The sequence below is a fragment of the Mixia osmundae genome (genome assembly GCF_000708205.1).
Source record: "Mixia osmundae IAM 14324 unplaced genomic scaffold scaffold_3, whole genome shotgun sequence".
Lineage (NCBI taxonomy): Eukaryota > Fungi > Basidiomycota > Mixiomycetes > Mixiales > Mixiaceae > Mixia > Mixia osmundae.
The window spans coordinates 875,654-894,305 of NW_014575561.1; the positions used below are offsets into that span (position 1 = coordinate 875,654).

At 54.9% G+C, this 18,652-nt stretch overlaps 11 protein-coding genes across 11 annotated transcripts; 6 read left to right on the forward strand and 5 right to left on the reverse strand.

Moving 5' to 3' along the window:
- Positions 1–22: 22 nt before the first annotated feature.
- L969DRAFT_93395 (uncharacterized protein) lies at positions 23–1,338 on the reverse strand (the record flags this gene model as incomplete). The annotated part of the gene is made up of 2 exons (XM_014713978.1): positions 23–1,093; positions 1,150–1,338. 2 exons carry the CDS (start codon positions 1,336–1,338, stop codon positions 23–25), a joined length of 1,260 nt encoding a protein of 419 aa, XP_014569464.1.
- Positions 1,339–1,450: 112 nt separating this feature from the next.
- On the forward strand, positions 1,451–2,991 carry L969DRAFT_102324 (uncharacterized protein; the record flags this gene model as incomplete). Its single annotated transcript, XM_014713979.1, has 2 exons — positions 1,451–2,840; positions 2,900–2,991. The coding sequence occupies 2 exons, from the start codon at positions 1,451–1,453 to the stop codon at positions 2,989–2,991; spliced, it is 1,482 nt and encodes a 493-aa protein (XP_014569465.1).
- On the reverse strand, positions 2,900–7,213 carry L969DRAFT_86115 (uncharacterized protein). The gene is made up of 9 exons (XM_014713980.1): positions 6,744–7,213; positions 6,543–6,684; positions 6,126–6,482; positions 5,962–6,070; positions 5,588–5,909; positions 3,583–5,537; positions 3,403–3,522; positions 3,226–3,355; positions 2,900–3,177 (listed from the first exon to the last, which is right to left on the reverse strand). The coding sequence occupies exons 1-9, from the start codon at positions 6,772–6,774 to the stop codon at positions 3,071–3,073; spliced, it is 3,273 nt and encodes a 1,090-aa protein (XP_014569466.1). The 5' UTR covers positions 6,775–7,213; the 3' UTR covers positions 2,900–3,070.
- A 69-nt stretch (positions 7,214–7,282) lies between these two features.
- L969DRAFT_93398 (uncharacterized protein) lies at positions 7,283–8,083 on the forward strand (the record flags this gene model as incomplete). The annotated part of the gene is made up of 5 exons (XM_014713981.1): positions 7,283–7,396; positions 7,474–7,521; positions 7,579–7,783; positions 7,836–7,988; positions 8,037–8,083. 5 exons carry the CDS (start codon positions 7,283–7,285, stop codon positions 8,081–8,083), a joined length of 567 nt encoding a protein of 188 aa, XP_014569467.1.
- Positions 8,084–8,735: 652 nt separating this feature from the next.
- Positions 8,736–9,453, forward strand: L969DRAFT_93399 (uncharacterized protein; the record flags this gene model as incomplete). Its single annotated transcript, XM_014713982.1, has 6 exons — positions 8,736–8,885; positions 8,933–8,980; positions 9,033–9,074; positions 9,128–9,184; positions 9,232–9,304; positions 9,356–9,453. The coding sequence occupies 6 exons, from the start codon at positions 8,736–8,738 to the stop codon at positions 9,451–9,453; spliced, it is 468 nt and encodes a 155-aa protein (XP_014569468.1).
- L969DRAFT_59910 (uncharacterized protein) lies at positions 9,437–11,298 on the reverse strand. Its single transcript, XM_014713983.1, has 5 exons — positions 10,780–11,298; positions 10,701–10,732; positions 10,574–10,654; positions 9,652–10,525; positions 9,437–9,603 (listed from the first exon to the last, which is right to left on the reverse strand). Exons 1-5 carry the CDS (start codon positions 11,282–11,284, stop codon positions 9,497–9,499), a joined length of 1,599 nt encoding a protein of 532 aa, XP_014569469.1. The 5' UTR covers positions 11,285–11,298; the 3' UTR covers positions 9,437–9,496.
- A 246-nt stretch (positions 11,299–11,544) lies between these two features.
- On the forward strand, positions 11,545–12,730 carry L969DRAFT_45933 (uncharacterized protein; the record flags this gene model as incomplete). The annotated part of the gene is made up of 3 exons (XM_014713984.1): positions 11,545–12,083; positions 12,131–12,449; positions 12,497–12,730. 3 exons carry the CDS (start codon positions 11,545–11,547, stop codon positions 12,728–12,730), a joined length of 1,092 nt encoding a protein of 363 aa, XP_014569470.1.
- A 151-nt stretch (positions 12,731–12,881) lies between these two features.
- L969DRAFT_46850 (uncharacterized protein) lies at positions 12,882–13,496 on the reverse strand (the record flags this gene model as incomplete). Its single annotated transcript, XM_014713985.1, has 1 exon — positions 12,882–13,496. The coding sequence occupies one exon, from the start codon at positions 13,494–13,496 to the stop codon at positions 12,882–12,884; it is 615 nt and encodes a 204-aa protein (XP_014569471.1).
- Positions 13,497–14,837: 1,341 nt separating this feature from the next.
- L969DRAFT_93403 (uncharacterized protein) lies at positions 14,838–16,577 on the forward strand (the record flags this gene model as incomplete). Its single annotated transcript, XM_014713986.1, has 5 exons — positions 14,838–15,247; positions 15,327–15,817; positions 15,866–16,160; positions 16,210–16,388; positions 16,441–16,577. The coding sequence occupies 5 exons, from the start codon at positions 14,838–14,840 to the stop codon at positions 16,575–16,577; spliced, it is 1,512 nt and encodes a 503-aa protein (XP_014569472.1).
- Positions 16,578–16,648: 71 nt separating this feature from the next.
- Positions 16,649–17,177, reverse strand: L969DRAFT_93404 (uncharacterized protein; the record flags this gene model as incomplete). The annotated part of the gene is made up of 2 exons (XM_014713987.1): positions 16,649–16,891; positions 16,941–17,177. The coding sequence occupies 2 exons, from the start codon at positions 17,175–17,177 to the stop codon at positions 16,649–16,651; spliced, it is 480 nt and encodes a 159-aa protein (XP_014569473.1).
- Positions 17,178–17,488: 311 nt separating this feature from the next.
- On the forward strand, positions 17,489–18,652 carry L969DRAFT_93405 (uncharacterized protein; the record flags this gene model as incomplete). Its single annotated transcript, XM_014713988.1, has 1 exon — positions 17,489–18,652. The coding sequence occupies one exon, from the start codon at positions 17,489–17,491 to the stop codon at positions 18,650–18,652; it is 1,164 nt and encodes a 387-aa protein (XP_014569474.1).

Consider the following 18,652-nt stretch of genomic DNA (forward strand, 5'->3'; position numbering starts at 1 on the left):
GCGCTGTCTAGCTAGTAGATCATCATCGCTTGAGGCTCGTAGCTGCGAGCGCGCTCGTGAGGTCGTCAAGGTCGTCCTTAGAAGCCTGCAGAGGTTCCGCTTCTTCGCGTGCCTTGTCATCCTGCACGATGCTGGCTTCTGTGAGGTCGACCTGCTCGGCCGACCCATCGGCGACACCTGCCACAGGTTCCTCTTCGTCGTCTTCTAGCTCTTCCTCCTCTTCATCGTCTTCGTCTGCCTCCTCAACATCGTCTAATTCGTCTAGTGCGTCCGGGAAGCCGTTGGTTTCGAGTGCGCTTCGTAAATCTATGACCACTTCGTCTTCATCGCCAACGCGATTGCCGTTGAGTTCGATGACGGACAGCCTCTTGAGATGGCTGCCCAAGGCCAGCTTTAATATTCTGACCGCCCTGTCATCAATCTCGTTTGATTGTAACTTAAGCTCCGTCAGTTCTGGATTGTGCCCCTTGTTGAGTGCCTCCATGATCATGACGGCTCCTTTCGGTCGCAAGAGACAATCTGACAAGTTGAGGCTTTTGAGCTTTGGCCAATGAGGTAGAGCGCGAGCAATGGCGCGACTACCGCGCAAAGTGGCAGTGTTATCTTGCAAGTCGAGTGTTTCGAGCGATGGACAGTGCCTCAATCCGTCAGTGACGAGCGTCGCAAAGCCTTCCGGTCTTATACCGTTCTGAACCATCTTGACTTCCTTTATCGAGCTCGCGTGAGCGCGAATGGCTTTTGCCCATGCAGGCGCCGAGCCATTCTCCAACCGGTTCCGCCCGCAGACGATGGTCTGTAGATTGGTTCGCTTGCCCTTTTGCTTGCTGTTGGCTGCCGAGGCGGTGAGCGCGTCTGCTACGACGCTTCCTCCTGCAGGGCCGAGCCCGTTGTTGTTCAACTTGAGGATGCTCAGAGCCGTGTTGCCGACGAGAAAGTCAACCATGGGCTCGACCGATCGACCACCAAAGGCATTGTCGCTCAAGTCGATCAGCCTGAGCGAGTGGGTCGAAATGAGCGAGTCGCAGAGAGCTTTGAGTGCCAGAGGGATCTCTGTGATCAGCCTGCCGGTGAAGATATCAGACAGGTCGGCGCGCTGCTCGGCCCATCTGGTCAGCAGCGGAGAGCGTGGGAGCACACTTGTGGACGTGCCTCGAGCTTAGGCAGCTGTTGCAAGGCATCTGCAAGCGCTGTGCATGCCTCGACGCCGAGCGTGTTACCAGAGACGGTGACGCTCGTGAGCTCTTGCTTCTGCTTGAGGATGTCGACCAGGTAGGGCTGGATGTCTTGGGCAGAGTCTAGCTTGAGGCCTGCCTTGCCTGTGACGGCGAATGAGCTCATCCCGGTGGCCTCTGCCAGCGAGAGGCAACGCAGTTCGCTGTCGTCGCGCAGAAAAGTTGGGTCGATCCTTGTGTGCAGTGCGCTTGTGCCCTGCCTGAGACTTTAGGGAGACATGTATGGCCGGTCAGGCTGCAGGAGGGTGCTGCAGAGTCAGGCGAGAGCGTCTGCAAGCTCCAGTGCTCGACAGTGGAGGCCTAGACAGGCGAGAGAGGGGGCCGATGCTCCGATGAGCGAGTGCCAGCGACGGTCGATCTTTGGCATCTCCCTCTTTGGCAAGAAGGCAGTGCCCGCAAATCCCGAGCCTGAGCTGCCTCCCATCCTACTCGAGCAGGACAACCTCTTCCATCGACTGTCGGAGTCTCCCATTCCTGCCATGAGGGAAAGAGCCAAGCGGATCAAGTCACTCGCACTCTGTCCTGTCAACTTGGACAAGGGCATACGCAAGCACGTCGACTTTGAGTGCACCTACTGTGGCTTCCCCACTCATGCCACTCGCGAGGACTGGGAGTCAGACAAGGAGCATGTCAGGTACTGGCCCAGGTTGAGAGAGGCCAACATGGACGAGCACGATCGGAGGTCAGGCAGACAGATGACCGAGTTTGACTTGCCAGGCGATCAGCCGTATGAGGAAGCAGTCAGCATGTCCAACTGGGACGTCTTCTTCTACACCAGAGGCTTTGCCTCCATCGAGACCGAGCGCCAACGCCGTCACGTCAGCAAACTGCTCACCTATCCCATCTCCATCGCCGGCGTCTTGCACGAGAACAGCCCCTACAGACGGAGGAACCAGAGACTCACCCCAGAGGGACAACGATCGATGATCGCCCTCAGACAGACCCTCCACCCTGCACTCGGCTCGACGCCTTCGACCATCAAGGCCGGCCTGCTGCAACAGCCTTTCCGGATCATCATCATCGGGTCGCGCGCAGAGTCATGCCTACCCGGCGTCGTCTACGAGCAGCTGACCTGTCTCTTCCCGAGCGTGCCGTTCCATATCATCCATGTCGGCCCAGAAGTCATCTTTCCGCCCGCCAGCTCTCTGGGCAACAGAGGCGTCAGGCAGCCTGAACAATATGGCGCGAGAAGCCAGTCGACAGCAGTCTCTGACAACTTGACCATCACGCTCATCGAGGCGCCCTACGAGAGGATACACCAAGCCCTGGAGCCTTTCGATCCCTACCACGATGTCTTCTTCTCCTTCTCGCCCGGCTTTGGCTTCCCAGACGAACGTTCGGGCGCCTTCCTGTCAGCCGCAAAGGCAGAGGCAGGAACGATATACCAGCCCCAAGTACAGGCCCAGACGAACTGGCACGAAGCACTCTTGCAGATCTTGGAGACCAAATGCGCTCTATTCTGCACGGGCTTCTCACCCAAGGACGTCGACAGAGACGTCGTCGCTCTCGAAACAACAGAGGACATCAAAGGCGAGTTTGACTGGGTGCTCACTCCCGGTGAGAATGCGTTCGGCAGTGAAGCCTGGGAAGTCGCGGAATGGGATCCTCGTGCGTCGCCACCTACTTCTTGCGTCCTCGTACTGACTTGGCTCTGGCGCTGCACATAGGCGTCTGCGTCAAGACAAACGGCGGCGGCGTGTATGGCATTCGCGGCAAGCGTTACGATGTAAGAGGAAAGTCTACTGGCATTTTCGAATAATCCGATAGCAAGAGTGTATCAATGTGTAGCGATACCCAAAGCGCAGATGACATATGGATGCATAGACGGCAGCGTGGACTCATCTGATGACCACCGCGCGCTCTCCTACCCGCTTGGTGGTCCGATCGATGTGATCGACCCCTAAGAAGTCATCATCTTGCCATTTGTGATCCCTCAGGACGTCCTCTGTGATTGGCATCAGCATACGTTTGGCTGTGATGGAGCGAAACGGACCGTCTGCCACATAGGACGGCTTGGTGTAAGTCGATGGCTGTATCAAGCTGAACTTCATCCTGGCGAACTCCTTCTCGTTCGTGCCCATCCTGACTTGCAACCGCTTCTTCGTATCGCCAAACTTCTCGTGCTGACGTAGCGTTCAGCACAGTCCACCTGTCAGGAGAAACTACATACCGGCCGCAATACAAACCGGAAAGGCACACCGTGCGTCCGGCTAGGCTCCTTGGCAAAGTGGAACACAGTCACGACCTTATCCTCGCCGTCCCTCGCTTCTCGTTCGTCTTGAGGCACTTCCTGCAAGATCAGAAGCAGTGAATATCGTAGACACGAGCCACCGGATGCTGCGCTGCGTACCTCGGCATATAGCTCGGTGCCATCATGGATCTCGCGAATAATCTCGCCAGACGCAAAGACTTTCTGCTTCCGCCCGCCGAGCACCTCGAAAATCCTTATCTTCTTGACTTCGTCAGAGATTTTGGCGAGCGTCTTGAGTTGCTCAGTCATATCGAGAATCGAGCTCGTCTTTGGCATGAGGAAGACATGTGTGCTCTCTTCCTTGTTGTGCGCGCCCATCCAGGTAATCTTGATGTTCTTCTTGGTCTCGAGCTCGACCAGTGAGATGTCTAGGAGCTCGTAGAAGAGCAGATTCTGGCCCGCGTTTTGCTGCATGTTCGGTAAGACAAAGTCGGCAACGGTCGCGTGCTGCTGCCGCCTGATGATCGCCTTCGGTAGTCCTTGCTGATTGGCAGAAGTGAATCGCAATTTCGCAGGATCATGATTGAGATGTGCGCCTACTTGCTGCGTCATTGCTTCGTATGATGCAGTCTTGCTCAAAACTAGATCGAATTCGGGCGCCTTTGCCTCGGCCACACTGTCGAGCCTCGGCCTGAAATGCAGCAAGACGCGATGTTGGAAGTAGTCATAGAACTGGATCGGATTCGCATAAAGTCGTGGCTTATCTGTTGGCCCTTCGGGCGCGTGTACCCGGTCAATTTGGTAGCACACAATATCGCCGTCCTGTATCTCTGACTGCAGGAAGGTCGCTTTGGGCTTCATGAGCTCTATCATGGTCGGCTTGATCTCTTCGTAGACTTTGAGTGCAGTGTCCGGTGAATATCCCATCCTTTGGTTGATCATGGTGACCAGGTCAGCTACTCTAAGTTGCCGATGCACATAGAAGTGGCCGACACCTTTGAGTGTCTGTTGCTCGTAATCGAAATGCTTTACAAAGATCATAATGGGCGTTTCGCCAGGGTACATATCGTGCCACTTCTTGAGCTCTCCAGGCGGCGAATGTTCAAGATAGAGCTTTAGGTCATACTGCCTCGATGCCATACGATCCCTGACGGCATCGACTGTGTAGGTCGGATCGTTCTCGGGAACGGGTGCGTCAGGTCGCACAGTCTTGTTCTGTCGATTGACGAGCACCCATAACCTGACATCGCCCGGTGGCACTTCGAGCTCCTTGAGGACTTGCTCTTTGAATTCCACAAAAGGCCTCGTTTTGAGCACGCGGAAAGTCGGCAAATCAGTCGGCGGCACCGCTCTGTCCTCAAAGGTCGCAAGATCGAAATTGCTATGCTCGCCGAAGGTCTCGTTGGTGATGATCTTTGCAGTCAAGTAAAGATGTTGTTCTTCACGCTCCCGCCTCTTTGCGTCTGCTTCTTTCCGTTCGGTCTCGAGCCGCGTGCGCAGATGTGTTGGCGTGTCCTGCTCTGTCACGGTCGCAAGGATCTGGCGTGCCATTGTCGCGCGCACGTAAACAAGCATATATGCGTTTGTGAAGCGCTTGGTGGCGTTCTTCGCCGGTGGTATCCTCGCACCATTGTGATCGAGCCCATTGAGGATCTCGCCGCCAAAATTGTCCTCGAGCACCTCTCGATCGGTGACATGCACGACACGATCGTCGTCGAAGCGCAGCCACCTGGCTTCCGGGTTTGGTTTGATGAGAGTGAAATAATGACCGCCATGCACGTCACCGGAGTGCACGAGCACGCCATGCAGATTGTAGACGTAGCTCTCTGAAGTATCGACGTCTTTGTCAAGATATGGCGCAAGATCAATCTCAAACGGAAATTCGTATCTGTCGTTAATCTTGACATTGACGTCTCGCATCATATCGTATTCGAATCGTTTGAGTTGCAGGTGGAGCACGGGCGGTAGCGTCTGGAAGATGACTCCCATCTTTGCGTCTTGTAGCCCGAACCCTTCTGCGTGATATTTGTTCTCGCCTTCCATGATCTCCTCGGCAATGTAGTTCCTGAAGCTTTCCTCGACGTTGCGCATTCCTTTGACGTTCAGTTGGATATCTGCACTCTCTGCATGAGTCGTCGCCCGTCATCATCGACAACGGCCGCACCATAGAAATCTTCGGATCGCGAGGATTCGTAGTCGACATTGATGCATTTGATGTAACTTCGCATCTTGCCGGCAAAGAGTGTCTTGATGGCGCCATCGGCAGAAGTGCCCTTCATCTTGCCTTCCAGCTTGTCTTGCAGGACCCTGTTGAACTCTTGCACGTCGTGCTGCAAGAACGAATCGAATCCTTTCCAGCCAAACGACTTTGTGAGCTCTGTTGTTGAGACAGGTTGATCTGATGTCTGTAACAGGTAGAAGACGCGCTGTAACGCCAAAGGCACGCTGTCAAGGGTGTCACCATCGGTCGGTATCTGGTACACCGCCTGCAAACGGAGACATCAGTGCCGCTATGTCGCTGAACGCGCCCCGACATGCCTTCCGATAATAGCTGGTCAGGAAGAGGGATTGCAGCAGTGAGTTCATATAGCATGTCGCGCCTTGGTTCTTCAGTCCTACATAGCCAGTCTCCTTCTTCGAGTCATAACTGGAAGGCAGTGACGCTCGTGAGCACAAACAGATCGAACGATTGCACCACTGACTTGTGGAAGTTGTGCCATAGCACGCCGGTCGGATCTTTGAGTACCCGGACGAAAGCGGTGATCTCGGTCTCATCGTTCTCTATGACCGGCCTCGGGCGGCCATCGGCAGGTGTAAAGAGCTTCCTCAGCTCGACAAAGCGTGTGAAACCCCAGTCTTGCTCTTCGTTGTTGAAACGATGATGGGCCTGGGATTGTATAAAGACGGTGGGATCGTTCGGATTGGAGATCGCGAGCGCGAATTGGGCGCAGACATGCCAGCCCTCTTTTGCATGCTTCGGATCGCCATAGTTGAGATAGACAGAGACCATGTCGTTCGCCTGCCCTGTCGAGTTGCCCATCGGAAAGAGCAAGATATTCCTGCACAGTCGCGTTGAGCCCTGGCTTGACGCCCAGTCTCGGAGCCAGCGGGTGTCTTACCATTTGTGGCCGCCGCATTCAAACTCTGGCGAGACAAGCCGCTTGCTCTGACGTCGGTAGTCGACCAGATTCCATGTGAAGACCTTGAAGTCCTCGACCTCTTGGTTCATATCGCTGAGATGCCGTTCAGCGAACGCTTGATCTATGCCGTTGCTCAGACCATCAGCCAATGCGCCGAGTTGGCACAGTCAATCAGCGTACGGTCTCTGACGCTGACGTTGTCGAGCTCCATGACGCCGCCGTCCTCCTCGGGCAGCTGTACGAGCGCCGAGGGACCTGGCTGGGGCGCTTCTCCCTCTTCGACGTACTGCAGCTCGTCCTGGCCTGCATCCTGCGTTTGCGCCTGGACGATCTGTTGTCGACGCTGCAGACGTGCGTATCCGGCCAAGCGATCATCGTCAGAGGGACAGCAGGCGGTAGGAGGAGCAACGGAGAGCAAAGGAGGATCCAGTCAGCTTGCTCCTTACTCGCTCATGAGCGCGCAAACGCTCGCGTCGGGACTGACCATGCTCGACAGAAGGCTGCCTCGAGGTTCTCCGTCTGTCTTGGCTGGCGGCCCAAGTCTGACTGACTCTGCCTGGCTATCGCTCCGTTTGGTCCAAAGAACGAGCCAAAGTCGATTTCATCGAAATTACCTCGCGACTGCAGTTTTACGATTTACTGGATTCCAACCACTCGCACCACTCGTTCAGCTCCCTGCAGCAAACATGTTATCTTTCCATGCTCTCTCCCTCATCGGCATGGCCTCACTCTGCGCCGCTCTGCCTCGGAATGTCACCTCGAGCGCGATTGATGTCGACAAACACGTGTTGGCAAAGAGATCGGTCCCATACGCCCTTCTCGTCAGATTCGATGTGCGTGTACCCGGCAGCATCACTTCGGCCATACGATGCAAGACCTGGCCGGTAGCTTACTATTCCGTGAATCTCAGGCCGAAGACACGATCGCCGGCTATCCGATCAAATTTCATTCGAGCTATGTAAGTCGTACGCCAGCGTCGCCACGCGCACACACGCCTGACAGAACACCACGACAGCATCGATACGAGTTCATGGCCGTCTCAGAGCGAGGCTACCCCTTCCCTCGGACTGCCAAGCTCGACTTCACAGTCACATCCGGTCAGGAGGCAAGATACAGCCTTTACGATCCGCCGCGACCGAACGACATATGGCTCATAGTCAGCTGGGAAGAGATCCCCGGCGGATCGGCCGAGCATCATCTTACCTCGGTCTGTTGCAAAGGTAAGGCTCGTCATCGGAGGTGTGATTCTTTGTCGACTGTGATTCTCGACAGGTCAATTTGAGGCCCGCATCGCTGTCAACACAAAGACATACTCCCAACAGGTGCAGAAGGACCGAAGCAAGCTCGAGATCAACTGCGGGGGAGAATATGCAACGGGCACCACGGATAAATACAGTTGCCGATTTCTGCCCACTAGCTATCAAGGTTAGATGCCATCGCATCGCTCGTGACTGGGCTAAAGCAGTGCCACAGTACCATGGCAGGAGATCGACGTCACAGTCATCGACGCAACCCGCTGAGGGTGGCCTTTTGCTCCAAAGGCGTTCGGTCACGCGCGTGATCATGTACCTCGTCGATACATGCAGCCCTTACGCTCGATCGATAGCTCCTTCGATCAGATCCCCTCGTTATTTGACGCCCGTTGTCGCACTTTTCTGGCCGAACGCGAGATAGACTGGATTCCTCACAATCACCATTCGCGAATTGGTCTATCGTGTGAGACACGTCAGGCTGGATACTCAGCAAACGCGGAGACTTCATCAAGCAAGTCCAGGTATTACATCAAGACGATCGACTCCATCTTAGCAGACGGCGCTGCTACCAACATAGCATTCTCTTTCGACGCGTCAGAATGCGAGGGAAACATACGCGTCAACCAACCGCGATTGTCTGGTCTACTCGCCCCAAAAGATGCAGCCAGGACTGCCATATGTTTGCGAGGTCTTGCTGTTCGTTTGGGTCCTCAGACCCTGCCTACTATCCTACCAAACGAGGGTCACATGCGAGCCGCGTGCTCGGAGACAGCAACCCGTTGCTTACAACCGTCGTCATTTGGGATCAGGGCCTCATGCAACAGATTGTCCATGTCGGTCACGGCCCTCCTGTCCAGGTTGATCTGCACGGTTTTTTCACCAACTTCGCCAGCCGAGCCAACGTGCACAAACAGTAGAAATGTTTGCAAACAAGACTGCCTTCCTTAGCGCCGCCACGGCCATCGCTTTCGGCGTGTTTGCCGCTGCATCGCCTATCGCCCCGTCCGCAGCAGCATCCCTCGCAACATCTACCAATCTACTCGTCGAACGTCAGTCGACGAGACATCGCGTACAGAACCCCTTTGGGCTTGCAACAAAAGCTCATGGAGTCCGCAGCTCCATATCCAGCTGGCCGCCATTCAAGGCGACATCGACTTTGTCTATGCAAGTTTGTCAATCCGCAAACCTTGCTTTGCTGACTTCTTTGTGTTCGCAGAGCCCTCAGGCTGGAAAATTCACTCAGATCGTGCCGACCCAGGTGAGCGCAGCAGCGCTCGCACGCGAGGTGGCTCACATGTTGCTCGTCCAAAGTTCCTTCACCCTTCAATCTCCGAGACCAACTCTGAATATCTGGTTGTATCGTTCATGGTGCGTTCGAGCATTATCTGTTGACAAGCTGACTGCATGCAAAACAGGCTCACGTCGAGCACATTGTTCACGCAACCTTCCGCTTCAACCTGCGTGGCACTGAGGCCTACGACTTTAACAGTGCGGCGCGCGTCAAAGTCGATGCTCATCCGTGCTGACACGACGATGCAGTTGAGAGCGGCACTTTCGGTGACGGCCCGCTCAATGTGTCGGATGTCTATATCGAGTGGGATGGCACACCGATCCGTTATTCGCCTACTATGCCCTAGGAACGCTGCGCGCCCTCTGGACTATTCTAATGCATTAACTTCGCTATGCGGGACTTGCCAGCCAAGCTTGAACGGCAGCAATAACAGTGACCTGAGCATCCGCGATTGCCTTTGGCTTCACAACGCCTACATCGCTAGGTTGCGTGCCATCTGCTCTGGCTTATCAGCTCGACTGGAATCAGATTCGGATAGACACACAGTAAAAGCCTTTATGAGATATGCCTGGCATGATTACAAATGGCTGAGAGACGGTCGACTGACGTGATGGAGCCGCGTCTGCACAGGGCCCTGCTTGACGCCAGGGATCGACTTCGCCACAGACTATTGCAAGACGATGTGTACTGACGGTCCAACCGCCATACTTGAGGTAACTCATCACGTCAGGCGTAGCGGGCAGGCTGTGGTATTTGCCCGGTGGATAGGTATTGCGGCATATCGTATATAGAAACGGTAGATCGAGATGGCGAGAGACGACGGGCAGTTTACCAGCTGGATAGGAAGAGCCCGGCTGAACGAAGCCGAATTGCGAGCACCACTGCCATCGAAATGTACGCCACGACCACTCGGCCAGATCAGTGCTTTGCCAGTATTTTGGCTCAAAGGTCGAGTAACACGCGTCTTGCGTAGCACAGCTGCCCGACCACGACGTCGTAGATGGTCGGACGAGTTGCATATGGTTGAGTATATTAGTCGCGAGCTCCGCACTAGTCTCGCTTTGGTGGTAGCTCGAACTGAGGAAGCCAGATCGTTCGACAAGCTGAGCGATACTAGCGACCTGCTCCGAAGAGAAGTTTTGCCGAGCGGCCGATAAGGTGAGGTTTCCACATAGATCCTCGTATGCATTGTTGTTAGTCGAAGGCGTCCAAGTCTGGGACAGCCATGCATCCATGCCGCCGTTAATACTTTGCAGCCAGTCTTGCGTGTGTATGACCCCGCCAAGACCGTAGCCTTGCTTGAGAGCGTCGATAGCGGCTTGGTCAGCTTTGTCTATGAGAAGGTCGATGATGTGAATAGTCGCCTGCATCTTGCGTACGCAAGTCTGATCTCCATACTTGATTACCGCTTCGTAAAACTGCTCAGGAATCAGCGACTCGCCAGCAATGCTTTCGATATTCCGTACCTCCCAGTAGTCTGTCATAGCTTGCGCAGTCGGCGAAGAAGCAACAGCGCCAAAGAAAACATCAGGATAGGTTTTGCGAGCCTGCGCATGTTGATCAGTTGTGTCGCTTGGTAGTAGGCAGACTCACAAACATGGCCTTTGCGCCACTATAAGATCCACCTGCACCACTTGATCAACACCAGCGGATCTTCCTATCATGGGCGTACCCATGTAGATATGCCTAGTGCCTCGTGAGGTCAAGTCGAGATGCTCGTAACCTGGAAACACGACATTCTGGGACCAAAAGGCGTTATCTGCCATCGATTGGGCGATATCTAGGAACCGCAGCGAGTCTGTCGACAGGTCTGCCGTGGGGAAGCTCTTGCCGTAATAGCGATGCTCGACAATGGCGATGATCGCCTTGGTCTGACGACCAAGCAGCACAAGGAAAGATTCCTCGAGTAAGAACCGAGTCGTGAATCTGTCTGCAGAATCCTCGCCGGGATCAAAGAAGATGATTGGTCCTTTTGCTGCTGCATCGTAGAAGCGATCAGAGAAGAAGTATCGCAGCTTGAAGGTGCTGCTCGAATGAGGGGCATACTTGGCGTCGTCAGGAAAATGGTCGACCGGCGTATCGAGCCAATTCTCGGTCAAGGCATCATTGGCGCGAACAGTCAAGTTTGCCGAGACGAGAGCAGCAGCAGATACTGCAAGGATGAAGGGAAGGAGCATGCCACGAGAGCGCACAAGTTCGCGAGAATTCTTCGTATTGAAGCGCCGCGTGCGCGTGATCGTCGCCACCCGATCGAACGAATTTCCGCTCGCTCCTCAGCCAACGAGCCTGAAACAACAAGGCAGATCAGCAAGACAACGAGCGTCATTTGACTGTCGGGCAATACTGCCATAGCAGTGACCCCATCAATCGCGAGTGACGAGACTTGCGAGGCGCTCGCACCCGGTGCACGGGCTCGCCACCGACCGATCCTTTGAGGATGTTCAACTCGACCGTTCTGTCGGCCTGGCCAACATGGTCCTCGCACCCTTATGACATGGTCAGGCAGCCGATCCAGTATCCGTTCTATCACATCGCGAAGGACTCGCTCGTACCTGGCCTGCCGGACAATGTGCTGGCAGTCTTGGGACCTTTCCTCATCTATTGGGCAGTATCGGGCATCTTTGCCTTGATCGATCACGTCCAGATGCCGTTCTTTGAGCAGTATAGGATACACGAGCCGGAAGAGGTCAAGTCGAGGAACAGAGTCACGCCTGGTCAGGTCTTCAGGATGGTGTTGCTCCAACAGGCGGTGCAGACTGTCCTCGGACTTTGGTGGTTAGACGAGTCCGACCCGGCCGAGCAGACGTTCAGAGATCACGCTGCCGACATGAATGGCTACGCACGCGTCATCGTACGGGCTGCTTTCGTGTTGCTTGGTCCAAAGACAGCGACGCGATTCCTTACGACTTATGGTGCCGAGCTTACCAGTTGGGCCTACTGGTGGGGCGTGCCGATGCTTCAGTTCTTCTGCGCAGCGTATGTGTCCCGACGATATCCCATGCGCCAGGCTGACGTGACAGCAGTGTGGTCATGGACGCCTGGCAATACATGTTGCACAGATCCTTCCACCAGAACAAGTTTCTCTACAAGCACGTTCACTCTGTGCATCATCGGCTGTATGTGCCATACGCATACGGCGCACTGTACAACCATCCGCTCGAGGGCTTCTTGCTCGATACGATTGGCGCCGTTCTGTCGGAAAGCGCAGCACGTATGTCGACGCGACAAGCTGTTCTGTTCTTCTGCATCTCGACTGCAAAGACGGTCGATGATCATTGTGGCCTCAAGCTCCCCTTCGACCCTCTGCAGAGGTTATTCAACAACAACTCGGACTATCACGATGTGAGCTATCACTGCATAGCGCTTGATCAAGGCTGAGCTCTGTACAGATCCATCACCAATTCTTTGGGATTTCGTCCAACTTTGCGCAGCCCTTCTTCATCTCTTGGGATGTCATCTGCGGTACACGGCTCACGCGGGAAGCGGCAGCGGCAAGGCGTAAGCCTCGCACAGACCTCCGCGATCCGCTCATCAAGGCCGGCCTCGAAACAAACGGTCACGGCAACCTGACCGAGCAAGCAAGCAAAGAGCAAGCGCAACTCAAGCAGGCCAAAGAGGAATGAGCCTGGCGCTCTATACCCGACCGTAACGTATGTGTTGTTTTCGTGTAGGCTGCCTGTTTGTCCTCATAACCCTTGTTATCACCTCGAGCGCAATACAAAGCTACTGTACACAAGCTTTGCTTCATGACATGTTTACAACGGAGAATCCACATTACACTTGCCGAGGACCACTCGGGTCAGCTGGCTTAATCCATGATGGCGTGCCCTGACCGGCGAATCCGAGCTTGAGCAACGGTGTGACTGCATCTGGCACGGCGCCTTCGCCAGATCGAGACTGTGCAGGCTGAGCGGGCGGTACTGCTCCTGCTTTCGGCGGCGCTTGCAAGCCAGGATTGCCGGCAGGTATGTAGCCTCCTCGCTCAGTATTCGCACTCGTCAGGGTGTCATTGCTCTCTTGCGAGTGGCCGGTGGCTCCAACGAGCTGGTTGCTGATCTCAACATCGCTAAAGTCTTCCTGTTTGACAGCGCTGATCGAGTAATAGTAGACGGAAGTGATGAAACCGGCAAGAGCCATGCCCGTCAACGTATTCCTGAACCGAAAGGGCGCTCTCGCTCGCTGTAGTCCTTGTGACATGGAGTAGCCCGATCTGCCAAAGTATGACCGACGGGCTGCATATCGATCTTGCGAGTCGGGATCAAGCTGAGGCGGCACTTGCTGGCGTGCAGCCTCTGTGCCTGGTGCAGGCATGCCCGTGGACGGTCCTGATGCGGGTGCGTTCACGTCTGCTACTGTCGCTTGCGCCATTCGTCTCAAACTTGTGTGCATCTCGACTGTCGTCGCTCGTCCGGAAATTTCAATCGTCGCGCAGAGGCTGGAGAGGCTCGAGCGCCGGCTGTGTCTGTACAGCTCAGATGACTTGTGCTTTCGCGACCCGCCAGCCGAGCTCGACGAGACTCTTCGGTCAAGCATCTGCGCACTCTCCACTCTCAGCAGCGCAGTCATCTCGTTCGTGCGAAGAGCTCCTCCTCAGATGATCTTTATATCATTCTGCGTCTCTACAGCCTCGAGAGATCCGCAGACTGCTTATCGACCTGACGCGAGCGGCCACGACCCCACCAGATCTGTATGTATCTAGTGTCGCGCATCACATGCATCATTGTACCAACATGCAGCGCGATACAAATATGTAATCAACAATCGGGGCCTGATACGGTTACACTCTCGTGCATGCTTGCACGCTCTGCAGCATCCTTCTCTGTGATCATCTGGCTTGCCGGCGTGCTATGCAATCAGCCGACACCACGTTGTAGCCCACGCGCGACGGAAGCATCCGAGGTCTTTGCGCTAATACCATCTGCGCCAAACGTTTTGCACGCTTAGGCGCTGTGCGACCGGTAGAGCTACCAGCAACTGCGATGAAGACTGTGCTCCTTGCCTGAGCTACTCAGTGCAGACAGTGCTCTCTTGCATAGCCTGTTCACTCGGCTCAGGGCAGAATTATCTGACTAATCTGCAGCAGCGAAGACGCTATTGCAAGGCACCTTGTCTCCTCTCGCTTGTCAGCGGTCAGCTGGGTTGGGCAGCCTATCTCCTCTGTGCCGCTGTGCGGATCCCTCAGGATCCCGTACAGCCGATCCGCGCTGGCTAAGCTCCTCTGATTACTTGCCCAGACCTCGCTGATTGTTCCCGATGGCTGGCACATTCCTATACCGAGATTTATGAGTCGCATGTGTGAATGCGCTCGTTGAGCTGAGCGTCAGCGTCGACGCTCTGAAAAGCCGCGTGGGCTGGCCAACAAGAATAAACGGCACACAAACATGACAGTGTGCCCAATCTGTCCAGGACTGCTACAGCGCATCTTCAGGAAGCAAAAGTGTGCTAACGCAGGTATAGAGTCGCCAAAAAAGAAGGGGTACATGCAGTGGGATTCGAACCCACGTTCCGGAGAACTGCGAACTTCCTCTTCCATTTAATGGAAGAGCCTGAACACAGCGCCATAACCGCTCGGCCATACATGCGGCTTCGGGCGAGTGGGGCAAGCTACAATATAATCTCTTGACAAAGACAAAACCTAAGCGTTTCACGTGGTTCTCCGGGCTCGTCTTCATTGATAAAGATAGTCCTTTTCAAAACAAACCCTCTCAGCCATTGACACTAAGTGGGGCAATGGCAACAAGTATCATCGTCAGGTCAGATGGCACGCCGCTGAATCAAGCAGCTTTGACGGATGTCAAGGCACTGTGGTCGGTCAGCAAGGCAAAGTCAAAGCAAGGCGAATCTCGACTGTTCTATGGTGTCGGTCGTAGCAAGCAGACCGTATGCGCCCTGGGCATAGGAGACCAGGATCCCAAGACAGATATCGAAAAGCGAGAGGTCTCTCGCAAGCTCGCAGCAACGGCTGCAAAGCAATTGGGAGATCTCGAAGAGCACATCAAGATTGATCCGGTGTACTCGCCCCATGCTGCAGCAACGGGCGCCCATCTCGCACTATTTGCTTGGGATCTCAAGACGTCGGAAAAGGCCAAGGCTGCTCTCGCCAAGAGCAGAGCTGTGAAGCTCGAACTTTCGACAGACGCGTTCATACAGCCATTATCAATCGACGACGGCCTGAATTGGCAGACAGGCAAGATCTACTCTGAAGCGCAGAATCTGTAGGGAGCTGCAAGAACTGCCTGCCAACCTTTGTACTCCCACTATCTTCTGCGAGCGTGCCCAAGAACTCTTCAAGGATCACTCCAGCGTCACTGTGAACGTACATGATGCAGACTGGGCAAAGAGGGAACGCATGAACATGTTTCTCAGCGTTGCAGCAGGCTCACATGAGCCTTGTAAATTCCTCGAGGTTGTCTACGAAGGCGCGCCAGAGAAGCAGCGGATCGCATTTGTCGGCAAAGGCATTACTTTTGACTCTGGAGGTATCACTCTCAAGCCAGGAGCAGACATGAAGGCCATGCGATCTGACATGGGCGGTGCTGCAAACTTACTTTGTGCTCTTCATGCTATCGTCAAGCTCAAGCTACCGCTGAACATCGTCTTTGTCGCTCCACTGACCGAGAATATGCCAGGTGGCAAGGCTACGAAGCCAGGCGACGTATTCACAGCTCGTTCTGGCAAGACTGTCGAGGTAGATAATACCGACGCTGAAGGTGACAGTATATTTGACATCCTCCGACCAGACTGATCCGGTGAGGCAGGCCGACTAGTGCTTGGGGATGCGCTCAACTATGTCTCGACAAAGTATCGGCCGTCTACGATCATCGATGCGGCCACGCTCACGGGCGCTGCCGTCATCGCTCTCGGCAAGGTGTACGCCTCTGTTCACTCGAATTCAGATGAGCTATGGCAAGAGCTTGAGGCGGCGGGCAAGGCCGAGCACGATCGTTTTTGGCGGATGCCCTTTGATGAGGACTATATCCACTATCTGAGCGAGACCAGCGCAGATCTGTGCAACGTGGGACCCTTCGCAGGCGACGGCGCCATCGCAACGATGTAACGAATTCACATGATCCGTGTCGATAAAAGCTGATGTGTGCTGCAGGTTCCTTCGTGAGCACGTCGATGGACTCGCTTGCAATTCCGCAGAGAGCGATGCAGTTGACACTGTGCGATGGGCTCACATTGACACGACACCCGTGATGCAATTCACAAAGACACTGAACGATTACGAACGTGTTGGCATGAGCGGTCGTCCCGTCAGAGCAATCATCGAATGGGCACGTCAGCAGGCTCGGCGATGAGTGTAGTGCTCGCGATAGTCTACTCGATGCAGAAGCTGGCCACAACCTTTTGCATCATTGCAGTGACAACAGCCTGAGAGTGAACCTTGCTCTGGGCGCGAGTCTGCCGCATGCAGCGCACCGACCGGCGCTTGTCTGGGAGGCGTCCTGCGATGCGCACACGGCTTGACATGAGCTGCCATGGACTAGATGGCGTGGCGTGAAGATCAGAAAGAGCAGAGCATTCTCCATATATCAATTCTATAGGTTTGCTTGTGCATCGCCGTAGCCAAGATGAGCGAGAAAAGCGTTGCAGTAGCGCAGGATCTGGTCGTAAGTCGCCTCGAAGCCGTCGCGTTGGTAATATGGGTCGGCTATCGGTTGCTGGTCATCGAAGGAGCCAAAGAGGACGACCTGCGCCCTTGAGCCGGGCGGTTGTATCCGTTGGAGATTCTTCAGGTTGTTCTTGTCGCTGGCGAGAATCCAGTCAAAGTCATGGAAATGCTACACTCGTCATCAGCAGGATCTTGATGATAGCTTCTTGCAGACGGACCTGGGGGTTGATCTGCTGAGCAAGCGAGTTGATGGGCACGCCGTGCTTGCGACAGACAGCCACCGAGCGTTCATCTGGTTCTTCGCCGATATGATAGCCTGCCGTGCCGCAACTCTCTATGCGATCAAAGTCGGCTGACAGTCCTCTCGTCTTGATCAGGTGAGCCAGTACTGCACCGCCGAGTGGCGATCGGCAGATGTTGCCGAGGCATACAATCATCACATTGAGCTTGGCCATTGCGATAGGTAGGAGACGAGGTCGACGAGAGGGATTCCAGGAGGAGCGCGTCTCGCACAGCTCAGTCGATCCATCCTCGCCCTGCCTGTCCGAGCGCCTATCAAACCAAGTCGAGTGCACACAGCCTAGCTATCAGGCTCACGGATCTGTAGCGGCTGTGGAGTGGTTCAGTCGTGAGACACGGAACTGTCCGAGGTTCAACACACTTGCGAGCAATCAGCGCTACAGACACATCTGCTTGTGATCGGCGAGTCAAGCTTGTCCAGCACAGCGCCCATCGTCGAGTCATCGAGCGTCAAGCAAAAAAGGCGATGAGCGCATCAGCTGGACTTTTTGATCGCCTGCCTAACGAACTCAAGAGCCAAATATTTGTCGAGCTACCCAAGCATGATCTTCGACAAGTCAGCCTGACGTGCAAGTCGCTCCGGGCTTGCGCCGCAGAAGATGTCTTCCAGAAGGTTGCGCTGCGCGACACTGCCTCTCTTGACGCTTTCTTGCGTGATGTTCGGATGTCCAGCAGCTTTCGCGATGGCATCACCGGCCTCGAAATTGATTTCTGGACAGATCGCTGCACACATTGGGGACAAGCATGTGTCGAACTGATACACATGTTGCCACATCTCAAATCACTTCACTTTGGCAAAGATGTCTGGGAAGCGGTCTGCAGAGCATCCAATCAGGTCCCCGCCTGCGCACCGGGGCTGACTAGCTTGGCATTCTTCAATATCGGTGGCATCGATGGACGATCATCCCAGCTCATCTCTCTCGCTGCCAAGTGGATACGTGCTTGTCCATGTCTCCTTCAACTCGATATCAGTGGCTACAAAGGCTTCGATGATTTCGTCGGTGCCGCATTTGACCAGCTTGCCGATGTTGCCTGCGCAATCGCACAGCATGGCTCGCTAGAGAAACTCAAGATGCTTCCTGTCACTGGCGAGAGCTTTCACGAGGAGTCGACGATGACAAGTTGGACCAGCGGGTGGACTTGCGCGCTCACGGAGATCACTCTGACGATGGAAACGACTATGGCGGTCATCCGATCATTGCTTTTGCCACATCACTCATCATTGCAGAGACTTACTCTGGCGTCCATCTGGGAGGGTGACGACGAAGAGAGCCCGTCAGGAACAGCTGACAAGACGTGTCTGCCAGCCCTGAAGCGACTGGCGATCCAGCGCGAAAGGGGCGCAGAGCAAATCTTCGCCGTCTACACGATGCCAAACCTGGAAACGCTTGCGATGAGCGAAGAGGCTGTCGATTGTCTGGATCTGTTCAGCGAGCACGAGCAAGCAGTTCCCACTCGGTCACTGAAATTGCTGGAGCTCTACCTCACTTTCGATACGCTCGATAGAGAGAGGGGCTTCAATGGGCGCCTTCTCCTCGAATTGTGCGAGGCGCGCAAGCTCCCTTTGGTCTGCTTGACGCTCGATGGCGAAGAGCGAGATGCTGCCTGGACTTACGCCTGTTGCATCTAG

Coding starts and splice junctions, on each gene's coding strand:
- L969DRAFT_86115 (XM_014713980.1), bottom strand. CDS start 6,774: ATGGAGCTCGACAACGTCAGCGTCAGAGACC. Junction 3,356..3,402: donor TCCGGTTTGTATTGCGGCCG/GTATGTAGTTTC, acceptor ACGCTACGTCAG/CACGAGAAGTTTGGCGATAC. Junction 3,178..3,225: donor GCCGTCCTATGTGGCAGACG/GTCCGTTTCGCT, acceptor TGCCAATCACAG/AGGACGTCCTGAGGGATCAC.
- L969DRAFT_59910 (XM_014713983.1), bottom strand. CDS start 11,284: ATGCTCCTTCCCTTCATCCTTGCAGTATCTGCTGCTGCTCTCGTCTCG. Junction 10,733..10,779: donor CACTAGGCATATCTACATGG/GTACGCCCATGA, acceptor CAAGTGGTGCAG/GTGGATCTTATAGTGGCGCA. Junction 10,655..10,700: donor GTGGCGCAAAGGCCATGTTT/GTGAGTCTGCCT, acceptor CAACATGCGCAG/GCTCGCAAAACCTATCCTGA.